The sequence below is a fragment of the Halyomorpha halys genome, unplaced genomic scaffold (genome assembly GCF_000696795.3).
Source record: "Halyomorpha halys isolate HHAL.00 unplaced genomic scaffold, Hhal_1.1 Scaffold461.1, whole genome shotgun sequence".
Taxonomy (NCBI): Eukaryota; Metazoa; Arthropoda; class Insecta; order Hemiptera; family Pentatomidae; genus Halyomorpha; species Halyomorpha halys.
The window spans coordinates 643875-661584 of NW_027105824.1; the positions used below are offsets into that span (position 1 = coordinate 643875).

General features: G+C 29.5%; 2 protein-coding genes across 6 annotated transcripts in view; one reads left to right on the forward strand and one right to left on the reverse strand.

Annotated features, from left to right (window-relative positions):
- The window catches only part of LOC106683063 (Nuclear distribution protein nudE), a 31057-nt gene extending 20995 nt beyond the window's left edge, over positions 1–10062 (reverse strand). For 3 of the 5 annotated variants that reach the window (XM_014424279.3, XM_014424278.3, XM_014424282.3), the window contains exons 1-5: positions 9293–9445; positions 8812–9023; positions 7050–7198; positions 2096–2232; positions 1289–1420 (exon numbers count right to left, since the gene is read on the reverse strand). In XM_014424279.3, coding sequence (XP_014279765.1) covers positions 1289–1420; positions 2096–2232; positions 7050–7198; positions 8812–9012 — 619 coding nt within the window. In that variant the 5' untranslated portion in view covers positions 9013–9023; positions 9293–9445. Of the gene's footprint in view, positions 1–1288; positions 1421–2095; positions 2233–7049; positions 7199–8811; positions 9024–9292; positions 9460–9741 lie in introns of those variants that run through there. The other 2 variants (XM_014424280.3, XM_014424281.3) reach the window with 2 other exon arrangements.
- Positions 10063–12600: 2538 nt separating this feature from the next.
- Npl4 (nuclear protein localization 4) overlaps positions 12601–17710 on the forward strand; it is a 63326-nt gene continuing 58216 nt past the window's right edge. The window contains exons 1-4 of the mRNA XM_014424283.2: positions 12601–12738; positions 12988–13068; positions 13144–13384; positions 15406–15529. Coding sequence (XP_014279769.1) covers positions 12718–12738; positions 12988–13068; positions 13144–13384; positions 15406–15529 — 467 coding nt within the window. The 5' untranslated portion in view covers positions 12601–12717. The remainder of the gene's footprint in view (positions 12739–12987; positions 13069–13143; positions 13385–15405; positions 15530–17710) is intronic.

Consider the following 17710-nt stretch of genomic DNA (forward strand, 5'->3'; position numbering starts at 1 on the left):
GATTTATTTTAACTTTTCTGATTTATTATATTAGGGTCCTCTTATATGTTTCATAAGACACATATAAAGAAAATCCTATCGATTTTAAGATCGCCCATCGATTTATTTTAACTTTTCTGATTTTTAACATATAAGGGTCCATTTTTATGTTTCGGTATATGCAGAATATGAATATGCTATCGATTTTAGGATCGCCCATCGATTTATTTTAACTTTTCTGATTTTTAACATATAAAAGGGTCCATTTTTTATATTTCGGTATATGCAAAATATGAATATGCAATCAATTTTAGGATTGCATATCGATTTATTATAACTTTTCTGATTTTTAACAAATAAGGGTCCATTTTTGTTTTGGGATCTACAGAATATGAAAATGCAATAGATTTATTTTAACTTTTCTAATTACTAAAATGTTAAGGCCCATTTACATGTTTTGGGATGTGTAAAATATGAAAATGCCATCGATTTTAAGATCGCTTACCGATTTATTTCACCTTTGCAGATTCTAACATACTAAGGTCCCTTTAAATGTTTTAAGGAATACAGAAAATGGTAATGCCATTAATTTTAAAATTGTGCATCGATTTATTTTAACTTTTCTTAGGGTTCCTTCTTATATTATGGTCCCTTTATAAATATTGGGCATTTTTTATGTTTTCTGCATCTGAAAAAACATACAAATAGACACTAATATGTTTGAAATCAGAAAAGTTATAATAAATCTATAAGGAAGCGTATGATCATAAAATCGATAGCATTTTTGTTATATGGGTCTTAAGAAACATATAAGAGGACCCTAATATATCAGAAATCAGTATAGTTAAAATAAATCGATATGCAATTTTAAAATCAATAGCATTTTCATATTTTGCATATCCCAAAACATATAGATGGACCCTAATATGTTATAATTCAGAAAACTTTAAATAAATAAATGTGCGAGCATGCAATCTTAAAATCGATAGCATTTTCATATTCTGCATATCTCGAAACATAAAAATTGTCCCTTATATGTAAGAAATCAAAAAAGTTGAAATAAATTGCTACATGATCTTAAAATCGATAGCATATTCATATTCCACATATACCGAAACATAAAAATGAACCCTTATGTTAGAAATCAGAAAAGTTAAATTAAAAAATAATTCGGATGGATAATCGTCTTTTTTTCCCCAAAAAATTGATTATTTAAGTAGAAATACAAATGTATTCGTCAATCGAATAATATTTGCCCAACTCTTCCTTAGAAATCATATAATTTTTTAAATTGATAAAAAAAACTTACTCTTGGTAGGAGTATTATTGAGACAGTTCGAGTTAACAATCAAATCATTAGATTCCATCTTGTTTGAATCAACAATTAGTGTTTTATCATTTGTTGTTTGTTTCTCTCTCACCTGTATTTCCTGTTTCAAATCTGAAAACAATAAATTACTTATACAAAAATGATAAAACAATTAATTAAACTTAATTAACAACTCTATAATTAAACTTAAAACTATTTTTATATGTTTATTTTACTGAATAGTTTGAGGTATTTTTTTTTATCACAAATTCTTAAGATACTATCGTTCATAGATACTACTCATTATTTAAAATTCATTTCCCATTTCAGGTCAGTCATACAGGATAGAAAAAGAGGTAAATGACATATTGATTAAATATTTAAATATGTCTTTATATTGTAGAACGCGGCACAGCTACACATAGTTACATCGTAGCACGTGGTTAACAAAGCACCAAGTGGTTAACTATACAAATTGTTTGCTTGTGGGAAATGCACTGCATATATGTTAATATTAAAAAGGGTTGAACAATAACAATAATACAATTTTATAAAATGGAAAATATACAAAGCTTCAGTAACTACAACACTATTGCAACATTAGTTAGGCAAGTATAACTTAAATCAAAGGGCCAAGACATATTTCACAGGATCACTAAAAAATAAATACTAATTCATCTTAGAGGGAATTAATTTCATATAAAGCAGCCCTTCCATATATTAAAACATATATATAACATGTATATAAAAAAATACTTTGTCTTTAAATATTTAAAATTAACAAAAAAAAAAATGATTTTTTTTTACCTCTTGCTTCATCTTTTAGCCTCTGAACCATTGTTTTCAATGTTTCTTTTTCATCGAGTTCAGATTCCAAAAGAACGTTGCGTTCCAATGCGTAGTTAAGTTTTGTTTCAAACTCCCCTAATGAAGTGTACATTGCCCTGAAAAAGAATATATAGTTATTATACTTAATAATTCAAAAATTTAAGAATTATTTGATTAGTTAAGAGTGAATATAATCCTACATTAACTATTTGATAGTATAAAATAGGATTAGATTAACTTAAACCTGAAACAAACCTATTCTGATATTCAAACAATACTATAATCCAGTTTATAGTAAGTTAAACTGGTTCAGGATTAATTTCAGTCCACAGCTTACCTTATCATGAAACCAGTAATCTAAAAATAAGAGTTTATGGTAAGCTAAAGGTGAGTATACAAAATGTTACAAGAGTATCACTGTTATTAGTTAATGTTAAACATTTACTACGGCATTAACCACATAGTATATAGCTATTAACCAATGTTCTGAATTTGGAACAGTGATTCTTTTAACCATTTCACAGTTTTATTAGTAATGAAAAATGAATAGATATAAACTATTAAAGGATTTCATAGTTAAGTTAGAGATAAAAGGAAAAATATTTGTTGCAGTTTAACAACACAAAGTTGTGATGTAGACGTATTATATACTCATGGAAAACCAAAGATTTTAGAAAACTAATATGGATTTTAGAAAGGAGGATAAACAAAAAACACATAAATAAAAGGTTTGATCTAACACAAGTTCAAATTGGTGGGTGAATACAAAATTGAATACAAAAATTTATGAAAATGTAATTTTTCGAACAATTTCATTTTTTTTTTAAATTTTGTTTATTTAATTTTTTGTTTCCCTTAATAATTTTAAATACTCCTAATAGAAGCCCATGAATTTTTTTTGTATTATCCCAAATGTATCACCCATAAGGATATAAAAAGAAATTATTTAAATTAAATTGAATAACTTAAGTGTTATCTGTCTTCAAACTGATATGTCCCCTATAGTGAACAATAATCTGTTCTGCTTATATAGAACAACATAAAGACCAAGATGCCATAGATCACACTTTTTTTCTGTTAATAATGTATTATACTATAGTAGACATTCATTGTAACACGCCAAAAGAAAATTGAACTATCCACATAATGAGATTGCTCTTGCTACAGAGGAGACAGAAAATATAATGATTGGAAGAGCTATTTACATATATGAGTCATTCTCTGAAATCCATGTCCCAACAAAAATTAGGCAACCGTGTTGATTCTTTGTTTTAAACATTTTTAATTCTGAATGTAAACGAAAACTGCTGCTTTTATAGACACTCACATACCTGCCTGCAAAAAATCTTTTTTTTTTTGTTACCAAAGAAGGAACTGAATATTATAATTCTCCCACACTTGTCCCTCAATTTTCATCTTTACTTCCAGATATCTTTATAAAAATTAAAGCTGAGAGGATTATCGTTTCATAATTTACGATTTGAAAAATGTTACCTTTTTTTTTTATTATAAATTAATTTATGTTTAAGTTGTCTTAACAATAAACCTCTCTCCCTCACTTTCATTTAAAAATTTCATCTTGGCAAAAGAATAGTTTATTTTCAAACGGCAAATGTCTGCAACGCTCAACAATTCCCCACCAAAATTATATTTTCAAATGTTATACCAACAATACTTTCAATTCTACTGATTATCCAGTAAACAATAAATAATACATTTAATTTTAATTTTCTAAAATAAGTAATTTTTTTAACCATAAAATTTTTAATAAACTTTTGATTTCAAAGGGCTTTTAGTATATTATCCCACAATATAAAATAAGATTTAAAAATCTAATCCATCTTGTCAGGACTTATTTACTGAACAATAAGTGGGAATATTTCCCTACAGTTGTCATTAAATCAATCTTCATAAAGGAAATATATATATGGAATATAAGGAAGTATTATCTTATGAAAAATTGCTAAGAAAAGTGTCCTACTTGTGTTTGTGCCATCAGGATGATAATGCATCTCTTTATAAGGATGTTCACTATTTAATAAGTATGAAATGAAATTAGGGGCTGAATAACCCTACTAAACTATAAAAATGTGGGCAATTTCTATCTATATTAATCATTGTATTTAAATATATAGTGTGCAGATATTGTTTGTTCATTTTTGCACATTTCAAAAAAGATATTTTTATATTACTCACTGTGATAATATTTATTTCCATAAGAGCCATTCAGTTAGTTGAATGACTCCAATATCAATAGGTTTCAGAAAAGAATTTTTAATAGAATTTATCGATGTAAAACTAAAACATGTATGTAACGATGTAAAAACATTTTTCATTTGCCAGAAATATACAAAGATAACAATTACTTAAAATTTACATTTTACTCTTAACCATTTATTCAATGCTAAGTTATAATAGAATCAATATTGAAAATGAATTTATGGAGTTATTCCGTCTTAAAATTTTAGTTTTATATGTTTAAATTAATTCATTTGTTAAAGAAATTATTGTTCCTTATAAAACATTGTTCTGATCTATGTTTCAAATGATTTTCTATGAATAAAAAAAACAACATAGCTTAATATTTTTTAAACATGAAAAGTCTGGAAATATGAGTTTACATCAATTTAACTGATGTTAAAGATTAATATAATTTTTTTTTTTTTTTTGTCGCATTATTTAAAGGTATAATAAAAATTTTGTCGTCAAATGTAATTTTTTTTTTTTTAACGGAACAGCCTTTCAAGACCACGTGAATATAATTTTTTCTCCTTCTCACTTTTTCCCTTCTTCTCTCCCAGTATCTTCTCATCATTTCTGTGTGCCTTTGCTTCCTCTCTTCCAACCTCGCAGTACCTTCCTGTTTTTCTTTATTTGCCATAAGAACATTTACTTATTTCAATTTTTTTCCGTACTGTTCTCTCTTCAGGCAGTCCTAGTCTGTTAGTTTCAATTTCTTTGTTTCCTCTCTCATTTGCTTCACATATCCTCCTACACTCTTATATTCATGGATTCTGTCAAAGAGTTTCTTGTTTAGTCTGCTTTGGTCCATTTTCATCATGTGCCCATAGAATCTCAGTCTTCTGATTCTTATTTCGGTTTTCAGGTCATTTATTTCCCTGTAGATTTCCTGGTTGGGTCTTGACCTGTAGCCTTCCTGTGTTTTCTTACCCATAGCCATAGATTCTCCTCAGGATCCTTCTCTCTATTTTCAGTAATTTTTCCAGGCTAGGGAGACATGTTGTCTCCATTCCATATAAAATTACTAGTTTTATGCCCGTGTTGTAATGTCTTATTTTTGCAATTGATGAAAGGTTTTTCTTATTGTAAATATTACCTGTTGCGAAGCATACCCTTTCCAACTTCATGATTTTCTTTTTTATGCTCTCTTTCTCCAAACTGTTATCGCATATTATCTCTCCCAGATATTTAAATTTCTTTGTTACTCGTATCCGTCCATATTTCATCTCTATTACTTACCATATATTATATTTGCCGTAGTTCTTTTCCGTTGTCATAAATTCTGTGTAATTTTATTGTTGAAAAAAAAACTTTATTAATAATAAAAAACTTTGGATGTACTAAATATATATATAATCAATTTAATTTAACATCGATTCAATTGATTTATTTAGATTAAATTAAACTGATTCATATTATTTAAAGTATATCTTAAAAAAAAATAAATAGAAAAAGGAACGGAATAGATCAATATCACATTATAAAATATTCTAATATAAAACAAAAATAATACCACACTATATAAGCACCAAAAGTAAAAAAAACACAGTAATAGCGAAAATTCATTTTTATGAAGTGGAGAATATGGTCAGGGGGTGTGGTCAGCAAATAAACAAAAAATAATTTATTCATGCTGATGTTTTGACCTGAAAATCAGGTCAAAACCTCACCACTAATAAATAATATTTCGTTTATTTGTTTTTTTTGCTTATCACAGTCTCCCCCCTCCCCTGACCATCTTCTCCATTAATTAATTACAGTTAACTTTCAACACTTCATTTTTTTGGACTCAGGGAAATCTGAAACATATAGATCCATAGAATGTAACGTCAAAATTTGAACTGATTATAATACTTTTCTTATCTTTTAGCAACTAATAAAGAAAAAAAAGCAAAGAATTGGAGGAACTAATCACCAGTGATATAAGGGCTAAAATTTCAACATTCTTAATGCCATTTATTCACATGGACCAAAGAACAAAATGAGCATGTGGGTCGATGGAGAGGGAATGAAAAACCACTGAGCACTGACGCTGTGAGTACCTCTACAGGGAACCCATTCTATGCTGTGTATTGTATTTGTCTGATCTGGTGATGATGAACTGAAAATTGGACATCAACAGTTTTCTAGATATATTTATTTCATTAATTGAAAAAGCGAACAGAAAGGGGTGGTGGCAAATAAAACTGTATTAAGATATGAATAAAATAAAACTGTATGAGATGAAGTTTTATACTTTTCTCTAAAATACCACCAGAGGATTTCCAATTAATATTGAGTATTGTTAGGACTGTAACAGAGAGACAAGGCACAGTAAGAATCTTAGGTCAGATGTTATGCTAATTAAGATGTTAATTTTATGCTTAGTTTATTAATGTTATGGTTAGATGTTAATTTTGCTTATGCTAAGATGTTAATTTTATTCTCATATTACGAAAAGAAATGAATGTTATAGAATTGTTTATTTAAATAATTACATTATTTAAGTTTATAAATACAGTAGAACCCTACTTATCGCGACTGAAATATCATCAGTTGATCTGTAGAGTATAAAAGAATAAAATTGCATCATAAAACTTGTATATCAATTTTATGATACATTGGACCCTAAGCTTTACACTGAAGTGGACACATTAAAGAACATTTGGTATACTTAGGTACTGATACAATTCACAAGCAAGTTCTGATTTACCTCTGAGATCTCTCAAGATCATCATTTTTTTGTTCCAGTTCTCGGATATACTTGACATATTCCTCCTCCCTCTTATGTCGTTGGTTTGCTTCCTCTTCCATCTCTGAGATCTGTGTCTCAGTTGCCCTTTGCAGAACATCATACTTGTCCTTTAAAAAAAAATTAAGATACAAATGAATGATAACAAAAACTACTAAGGGCATTAAAAACTTAATTAACTAATGTAATTAAAACATAAATATGCCAAAAAATAAAATACATCCGAAAACTAAAAACTCAAACATATCCTAAAACTAAGAATATTGAGCATCATTTTAAGAGTAAGAAAGAAAAAGATGCCGCACTAATTACTACAGTTTAATCATTAGTTCAAGTGATAACTACCTAGTTAATCTTAATAAGATCAGTCTAGTGAAAAACAGGCTCTGTTAACCCCAAAATTTATAAGATACCAAGGAGATGACAGCGGGTCTTAAGGAGAAATCTTACAATTTTTTTTGGTTAAGAAATGAAAATCATCACATTTAGGGGTAAAGAAAATTCAATTACCTTTAGTTAAAACATTAAGTGGAATATAAAAAAAAAAGGTTTGAGAAATTCAATTGAAAACACCACTACTAACATTATAATTTTAAAAAGACAAAGAAATGGCTAAGTACGGCTAAAAAGTCTAAATGAAGTTTTAAGAAATTATAAGGGTAAGATAGAAATATCTTTACCATTTAAAATCAATTCAATTTGAAGTATTTAATGAAAAGAAAAATGACATTAAAGATAAATTTAGAACAATGCAGTACATATTTTTAATGACAATATTCCCAGAATATTATAATATTGTTAACAAATATTGTTCGAAAGGATGAAAATCAATATTCTAAACTTCACAAAACAAAAGCAATGCTCAAATTGGTTCATAAGATTTTAATCAACAATACTACTACTACAATAATAATCAACAAATACTAAATGAATCGATATAGTAAAAAATAGGAAAATTTAACTGAGTAGTTCAAAAAGATCGATTAACAAGCAATAATTAATGACAATGTAAATACTATAACCATAATTTGTCATATGGTAATTATCATCATAATTAATGACAACATATAGATAGTAAGACAAATAATCATAATTACAATAAATAGGAGATTACATAATAAAAAATACCAACAGTTTACATTTGAAACAAACACAGTTGACATAAATTAGCAGGATGTCTACATTATAAAACCTAAAGAATTAGACAAGGTATAATCAATAAAACATTGAACATAACACAAGGTGAAGTTGAATGAAACAACAATAAAGATTAAATTAAAATAAATATAGAGATAACTCAATCAAAAACCATAAAAAATATAATGACCCTTTTCAAAAACATTATATGCTAATAAAAATTGTTAGCTTATAGCCTTCTGGATAAGGCCTAATATCCAGAACAGAACAAAATAAATTCAAGGCATACATACATTACCTAGAATGGATAGGAGGAAACTCACAAGCAAAACAATTAGAGAAAAATACCAATTACGTCATTTTAAAACTTATAATAAAATAAATAAATAAGCTGGTACACCAATTGGATCACAGGAAAATTGGACAATTCTATAAAACATTTATGAACAAAATAAACATGGATACTTCATTGCATTATATTAAAAACCTTAATTTCACCAAATGTTTATTAAACAATAAAACTAATGTATAATCTATTATTAAACATCTATTATCATACTACTAATGTATAATCTATTATTAATACCTTTAAAGCTTCATTTTCTAGTTGTAAACTGTTGTTTTTCAACCTCAATTCTCTTACAGTTCTTTCAGCTTGTTCAAGTGAAGCTTCTAGTTCTTTTTCCAACATTTGAGAACTCTCTCTGAAATCTTCGAATTCTCTTTCAAATTCTTCTGCTTTGTTTCGCCAATATGAAGCATCCTCAATGCTTTTGGGATCTGCCATTTAACAAAACACTACAAAAAAAGAATAATCTCAAATACTGTCCTTCAAACCATTTGAGTAACACGAATTATTAAATACTTTTCTGAGATAAATGCTAAGTCATCAAAAAGGAATTTAATAAAGACTATAATCTGTTGCTAGATCAGAAAAACAGTTTAAGATAGATAAAGATCTATTAACTTTTCAAAACTGAAAAATGATAACTATAAAATGATATTGAAAACAACAGCAGATAAAATAACCATCGTTAAAATTATTAAACTATAATACGAACACCTACCTATATCTTATTCACACAATATCTATAAAGAACATTTAAATATAGAAGATAATAACAACCTATAACAAAATCTGTTCCCCAATATGTCGGAATTGGAATCTGACAGTTGTGGAGGAGTTTCCCTGACTCAGTTAATCGATATTACTGGCCCTGGGTACAAAATTAATTATATAAAAAATCAAATTCATACGTGCACAAACAAACTAATTTCATAATTTTATATTTTAATTATTCTGACTTCAACTAAACCAGACAATAACAACTAAATACCTATTTTTTTGTTTACTTATCCCACCCCTAAAACATGTTTTTGATAATATTGTATTAATTCAGACATACATACTATAAACCATTTCAAAGTATAGTTTTAAAAAATAATCTATCATGAAATACCTCATGCAACAATTTATCACTCTCAAGTTTAATAAATTCCAAATGAATTGTCTTACCTGCGAATGCTATTCCTCGTCATTATACAACTTCATGTTTTTTTAATAATTTCATTAGATATTTTGTTCTCCATTTATCACAATCCTTGTGCTTAGTCCTCAGATCCTACCTTCCTAACCGTTCCTTCTGATTATGCTGCGGCTTTGAATTTTCTAATTGTTATTCAACTGAAGCCAGTATTCCACAGGATATCGTCTTGGATTCTCTTCTCTCCACCTATATCGTGGGTTGATATTACCTGATAAGAGCATACAAACAATCTTCAACAGAAGGAACTTCAAAACTCACTAATATATAGGATTACCATTCGTCCGGGATTTTATCGGACAGTCTGGGATCGCGCCCAGGATGGTGTCTGCAACTACGGGATTCCCGACAGATTGGCAACGGAAGAATAATTTTTCCGGGATCAGAGTGTGACTTTTTTTAACCCCTGCCTGACATGGGGGGAGGTCATCTACAGTTTACCACCCTATTCTAACCATGGTTGGAGGGTCAAGTTTTAATTCCGTAAAACCGCCAGATAGTAAAAGTTGACCCTCCCCTCTCCTCCAGGGCCGGATTAAAACCAAGGCCGGTGCTGTAACAATGGTACAAACGGGCCCATAAAAATCAATAAATTAAACTGCAAACTTATTACTTTCTTACTCCAACCAAGATCCTGTCTACCAATCCTTTTCAACTTCATATTACTTCCCTCTTCAGACACAGGCTTGTCTGTATCTTGGCTTTCTAATACAAAAAAGACAAACATGGAACCTAAATACCAGACTTAAAAAACAAAAACTTAATCAACGATTTGGCCAGCTATATAGACTACTAAACAGGAAATCCCATTTTTCAATTGTTAACAATTAATTAGTCTTTCATCATTAATCCACAAGATTACATTAAAACCTTGGACCAATGAACTGGAACCGTGGGGCGTTTGCCTATCCTCCTCGCACTCCTTACACTGCAGCGGAAAAAATAAATAAATAACCAAATTAAAAATTCACATTTCGAAACTGGTGCGGAGTTTTAATGGTACAGCACAATCCTTTACTTGTTTTCAACCTTCCTTGCTTTTCGGTTACAAGGGTATAGTATAATAGTAATAACACATAACAGATAAACCTATTATGAAATACTGCCAATTACAAAAGAATCGGCTTCACCTTCACTTTCCTCAGTAGAGCACATATCTGTCGGCCGACTTCCGCCTTCTTCTACATGTGTGGTTGATATATCCTGGCCCACTGCCACTTTCCATCCGAACGTGACGCTTTGAATTCCGAGTGCTCTTTCATATTGAAGGGGGAGTCCATCTCACTAAGCACGTAAATGTCTGTCTACGTCCTGAGTGTTCTTTAGGGCCTCAAACGAGTCACAAGTCATTACTACGTGTTGCTTAGAGGGTCGACATCCTAACCAAAGCTCTGCATTGGTGATTGGTATGAGCATAGAGGCGGCAGCGGTATTGTGTGTTGTCTTTTTTAGTGTGTATGTGACCGTGTTTAAGTAATGAGGTGTTAAGTAAGTGTTGTGATAGTGGGAATATTGTAAGATACATGTGACTTGTATTATTTCCAGTCAGCGTTTTGCTGTCAGTGAATGGAAAAAGTGTGGTCTTGGCCTCGCTGGTAAAATACTGGAATGTGGCCTTTGCTATCAAAGTGTTATATAGTTAGTGAATATGTGTAGTTGTGTGAGAAGTATCTAGGTCACATGTAGACTTGTATTTAGGTTTATAGGTTAGTATGTATGCATTAGAGTGTATAGCGTTTTTGCCAAGTTGTTTTCTAATGCATTTTGTTTAGTGCAGTTCTGAGTCTGGTATTTAGCGTTAAGGGAAAAGAAAAAAACCTATAAGGTCTTAACAATTTTGAATATATTTCCCAATTAATCAAAGGCTGAGATATTTCTTGAAGGTTATTCTATTCCTAAATATTTCTGGAAAACTGACCTCCCTAAATAGCCTTTGTAAGCAATTTTGAGGATAATAACATCTTAGAATAATGCTTTACCACAATTTTTGCAGTTTGAAGTACATAGGTTCGAAAATCTCAAATTTCTAAACTTTTCGGGTTTTCATATTAATGACACCCACCACCTTACGCCTTACTTTACGACATCCCTAATGGTACGTTTATGAAGTTGAGTTCACAAATTTTCTAAGAAAATAAAATAAGACTCAATTCTTAATTTTATAAAACATCTTACCTAAAAGTTTCCTATAACCACAAAATATATTAATATTTCAAGATTTTACGATCTCATTAATAACCATTAGTAAAATCTGTTGAATATCGTTTATTTCTATGAATGATAGAACATAAGATGCACCCTAATCTTCCTGAACATCCTAATGTTGCTTTGTCATTAATGAAAATCCTTTAATTAGATTTTGTAGCTATATTTTTAGGAGCCCTTCAGTTGTCAACCGATTAAGGTTTATTGATTTGATGATTACGATAGCAATTGTAAAATAAGTAAATCAAAATAAAGGAATGAAATAGAGTGATTTAAAAAAAAAAGTTAGTAAATGGAATGATATTATAGTTTTCAGAAGTTAAATTTCCCCCCACCTATATTCGTTTGTTGGAAGATTTTTTTTTTTGCTGATATTTCATTTCTTTAAATAACCCAAAGATATCTAAATTAAATTAAGTGAAGTGAAAAATGAAAATATTGATTGACGTTTTTAGGATAGAATACAGATATGGTTTTGAACCATTTTGATCTTTAAATTATTTCTTCAAAAATAAATTTTTTAATTTTTTCAGAAGTGGGCAAAACCGCTGTATTTATTAGAATTCGATCACTGAAAGTAGTTAAGATATTCGTGATCTCGATAATCACATATATATGTTATAAATTATGTACCTAGAAACCGTTTCTGGTTGAACTTTTGCTAGCATTGATTAACAGCTGTTTGGTGAAGAAGGTGCATCCGTGGAAACAGAGAGGCACCAAGCAGTTGTGGTTTTATAGTAATGTCACACATTAAAACAATTGTAAGCATTTACCTAATTTAATTTGGAAATCAAATACTTACCAACCAAACCTGTTACATATCGTTTATTTCTTGGAATAATGGAACATAAGATGCACCCTAACCTTCCTAAACATCCTCTTATTGCTTTGTCATTATTTGTTAATTTTTTTTATTGTTAATAATTTTCTTTAATATTTGGTCCTACTATTTTGAACAGTAAAGGTTACCTCGGGATCAGATAACATATTATTCTTTTCTTAATTTGTAGGTGTTAAGAATCCAATCTCCCGAAGGAACCAGAAGAATAAACATTGGCTCTGATGACAAGATATACGGGCTTTATGAGAAGGTGATACCTATTATAATTTTTTCATTAGTGGAATTCTTCAGTTGAACTTGCATTTTATAACTTATTCTTTTTTAGGTGCGCGATGCTTTTTCGCTATCTAGTTTTGCATTCAGTTTATGCCGAAGTCGTAACCTGAAAGATGAGATACCTTCTACTAAATCAAAAACTCTTTTTAGCTTTGGATTAAAGCATGGAGATATGTTATTCCTTATTCCTCATGAAGGTGCTGATCTATGGCATGCCAACAATCAAGTTGATGTACCCATGGGCACTCCGGGTACAAGTTCTTCATCCACATCAGATAGTACCCCATCAGGTATTTATCAATTCAAGAACTTGATTTTTAATATAGTTCATTACTTTGAGACATCTCAAGTTATTAATGGATGACTCAAACCTTTTTAGATAATAGTTTTTGTATTATGGTTAGATTGTCCTTGTAAACGTTTTTTCCGAGTATTTTTAAATTTCTATTTGTATGAATGGTTTATTATAGTGTTGGTCAACTTCCAGTACCATTGAATAACTTTCTCTAGTAATCTATAAATTTTCTGGTTATTTATTTTGTTGTTGACAATTTCGAGATGGTGATCTCTATTTTTAATATGTACTGTTAAAATTATTGTTGACAATGGCTTTTTTGTTTGTGGTTGTATCTCTAATATGACAATCATAGTGTGATTTCTTGATATATTATTAGCGGCCTAATATTTTCTGATGGAGTTTTGTTTTTATGTAAAGCAGTTATAAGCTTCCCTCATAGAGTCAATATCAATGACATTATTGAATTATGTCAATATTATTGACATTATTGAATTACATCAAATTATTCACATTATTGAAGTGCTAAAATTCTGGAAGTATTGTTGAATGTGCAACATAGGTATTTATGGAGTGAAGTCCTGTACTTTCAATGTAATGCTGTTCTGTATTTTCATCAGTAAATATTGATGGTGTAAGGACCACAATATTTTTTAATTTAATCTGTACATTAGTAATAATAAATTCCAAAATCCAATAAATTTAGTTCTAATGTTCTTTTTCTTATTATGTATCTTTGACACCTTAAGTTATAATAATTTTTGAGAACTTGTAAAATAAGTAAAAAAGATGCCTGCCCAAATTTTATTATAATACTTTTTCAATTCAGTTTCTTTATTTTATATTAAAATACAATTTATTCAGTGTGATTTACCGACAGATTTCAAGAAAATTTAATATTTTTACACTTAGGTTCCTACAATGTTTCATTTATTTACAGTCTGTAAGGTTTATCTTTAATTATTAGAACACTGATTAAAATATTGAAATAATACAATAGGTGTTAATATATACAACAGAGGGGTATTGTTTGTTTTATGAAATTATTAGATTTTTTTAATATAATAATTTAAATTTCTTTGGTTAGACTTAAAGAGCAATTGTAGTTTTTTCCAGGAAATATTACACTGTCATTTCCAGTTCTAGAATTGAAAAAAAAATTTGTTATTTTTTAATTTTGACTCTGACCCATCCAAGACAAATTATTATCTTGGATTGCTTCCTGTGAACCATCCATTATTTATAACAAGAATATATTTTTTCAACTTATTTTTTTTTTTCGGCCAAGACTCCCATTGGAGTCCTATACTGAACAAGAATATATTATTATATTCTTTAAAATTATAGCTTTTAGAATTGAAACGAAGTTGTTTTACTTCTTGTGGTCTTTTCTAATCTCTGTTTGGGTCATTTATGTTCGATTTTTAACTTTGCTAGTCAAGGTTTTTTTTTTTATATTGAGTGAATAAGACTACTATGCTATTCTAAAGCATATCTACTTTTGTGGCATATTATCCAATAGGTTATTGAGCTATAACAAAATTTGCAAAAGCAGGTTTCTAAATTTTGTTTTCATTATAGTACATTGTATTGTATTTTATTTGTTAGTTAGGTGTAGATAGTTGACCGTAGTTTAATAAGTGGAGAAGATGGTTGGGAGGAGGGGGAGGGTGTGGTTAATAAAAAAACACAAATAAACAAAAAATTATTTATTTATGCCGACATTTTGACCTGAGTTTCAGGTCTTCATCAGGGAGCTTGTGGCTGAGATTCTGACTAAACTCAATTAAACCAGAATCTCTTTCCCAAGCTCCTTGATTAAGATCTGAAACTGATCACTGACATCTGAAGCTGGGCACCTCCCCGACCATCTTCTCCATTTATTTGTTATTGAGAGTAATTCTTGTCATAGGTCTGTTTAATGTTGAGAGTAGATGTTTTATACTTCAAGTTAATTTATAGAACACTTGATAGAAGTGAGTTGGTTTATGTTGTTTATTTATTTTTTTATTCTAGGAGAAACTAATGGTTTGCGAGAAACCCCAAATCCTACATCATTGCCTCCTGTTGCAGAAGATGAAGTTGATCAAATTTTGTCTGGTGTTGAAGGAAAACTGCATAGAAAACGGGATGAGAAATTGTAAGTTTCTCTTTAAAAGTTATATTAGTTGTTTTCTATTACTAGATGGATAGATTTATCAATGCTTAATAGTGACACAACTGTTATAAGTTATAATTTTCTCCTGGAGAACAGATGGACTGTTATTTTACTGTATTCAATCTTTCTTTGACAATGGCATAAGGTTAGCCATTCATAGTTTCATTATATTCAAGAGGATAATTTATCTGATTTCTTGAATATTGACATATTTGGACCTGGACTTCTTTTAAACTTCAACTTACATAACTTGCTATGTATGGAACGAAGGGGAAGCAATGTGTGGAGTGAATTAGATTAGTAGTTGTGTGCCAAGGTTTATGGAAAACTAAGTAAAGACAATAAATGATGAAATTAATTTCATTTTTATAGTGATAATTCTACTGGCCCGAAAAAAAAAGTAAATTTATGATAAACCTATATCAGTGGGCAATAAATAAATTTCCCATCAATGTCATTATGCATTAATTTTTGATCAAGGGTCACACCCAAAATTAAGCAGTAGCAATCACTCTTAGATAGAAAGAGACGTGAAACAAACTTTGAAAGGTTGCCCTATTTATACATCTGCCAACTTTGTTTTCATCATTTTTTTTAGCAAAAAATAACGGCTATCCTTATAGGGTTGTTGAAATGACCCATGAAGATTTCATTAACTTAAAAAAACATTCTAGTAGCCAAAGGTAGTCGAAAGAAACAAAATAAAGGCATTGAAGTTAGTTAAAAACAATTTATAAAAACTCATAATTAGAGAAAGAATTTAAAGAAGTTAAACCTAGTATTACTACAGCTCTGTATGATAAAACAATTATGAACCTAAGATGTGTCTAATCAAAAAACCATTATTTTGTCCCTAGAAAAAAGTACAATCTTCTTGATTCAATAAACAACAATCATATTTCCAAATTTTACTATCTTTATATAATAAAGGAGGCAGCGGTAGCAGCGTGGCAATGCACCAGTTTACCAACCCAAAGGTTGCCAGATTGAGTCCCAGTCCTACCCGGGCTTTTTTCAAGCATAAAATAATACAAAACTTACTCACAACCTCCCCCGGGCATTTGTGAGGTGTTAGCCAATGGGTGGCACTCACAAAAAATAGGCATGAGAGTGATGAACCGACCCTACGAAAAAACCACGTCAAGAAACGTGCGATGTATATCCTAATACATCACGCCAGGACTTAGACTTCCTAGTCTGTCGCCCAAATAATAATAATAGTAATAAATAAACGGTATTTGGTCCTGGTACGGTCAAATAAAACTCAAGTTGTACACCAATTTACTATTTGAGTTTTATTTGACCACACCTGGACCAAATACCATTTATTGATACACACGGTCAATCAGCAATCTTCCAGTATAATAATAAATAGCCTGTAAATTTAATGTTTTTTTTAAAACTGTAATTATTTAATGAGGTATTGATGGTTGAGCATAGATTAAAATGTGGACAAGATGGTTGGGGGTTATGGCCAGCAAATAAACAAAAAAGTATTTATTCGTGCCAACGTTTTGACCAGAATTTCAGGTCAACAGGGCTAAAAAACAAAAAAAAAATAAAAAACAGATAACAACCATCATTCAGAGAAACATAAAAAATTAAGAGATATACATAACTATAGATTAAAAATAAAGTAGTTGCTTAATAACCATGGAAGTAGATATGAATAAGATAAGATATGTAAGTAGTGTCTAAAAAACTGAAAAACAATTTGAATTAACAATGAACTGTATAAAAGAAAAATGAAATGTATGATGCAATTGGTAATTAACTTATATATGAATAACAATGTGTTTTATGAATAACAATATAACATATATACACTTATCTATAAGAGTAATAAATATATGATACAATGGTCACGAAAGTTTTATAGATGAGTAAAAATAAAAATAAAAAACTTTTTAGTTATATAGATGAGTACAAACATTTTTGTTAAATAAAGAATGGAGTGTTTGGAAAAACAATCTTTTGAAAAAGGAACAAGAGGAAAGAAATATGGAGAATGGGAAATGAAGAAATAAATGAGGTGTAGATAGTTGACCATAGATTAATGCTTGAAGAAGTTTGTCAGGGGGTGCGGTCAGCAAAGAACAACATAAATAAACAAAACCATATTTATTTATTTTATGCCGACGTTTCGACCTGAGTTTCAGGTCT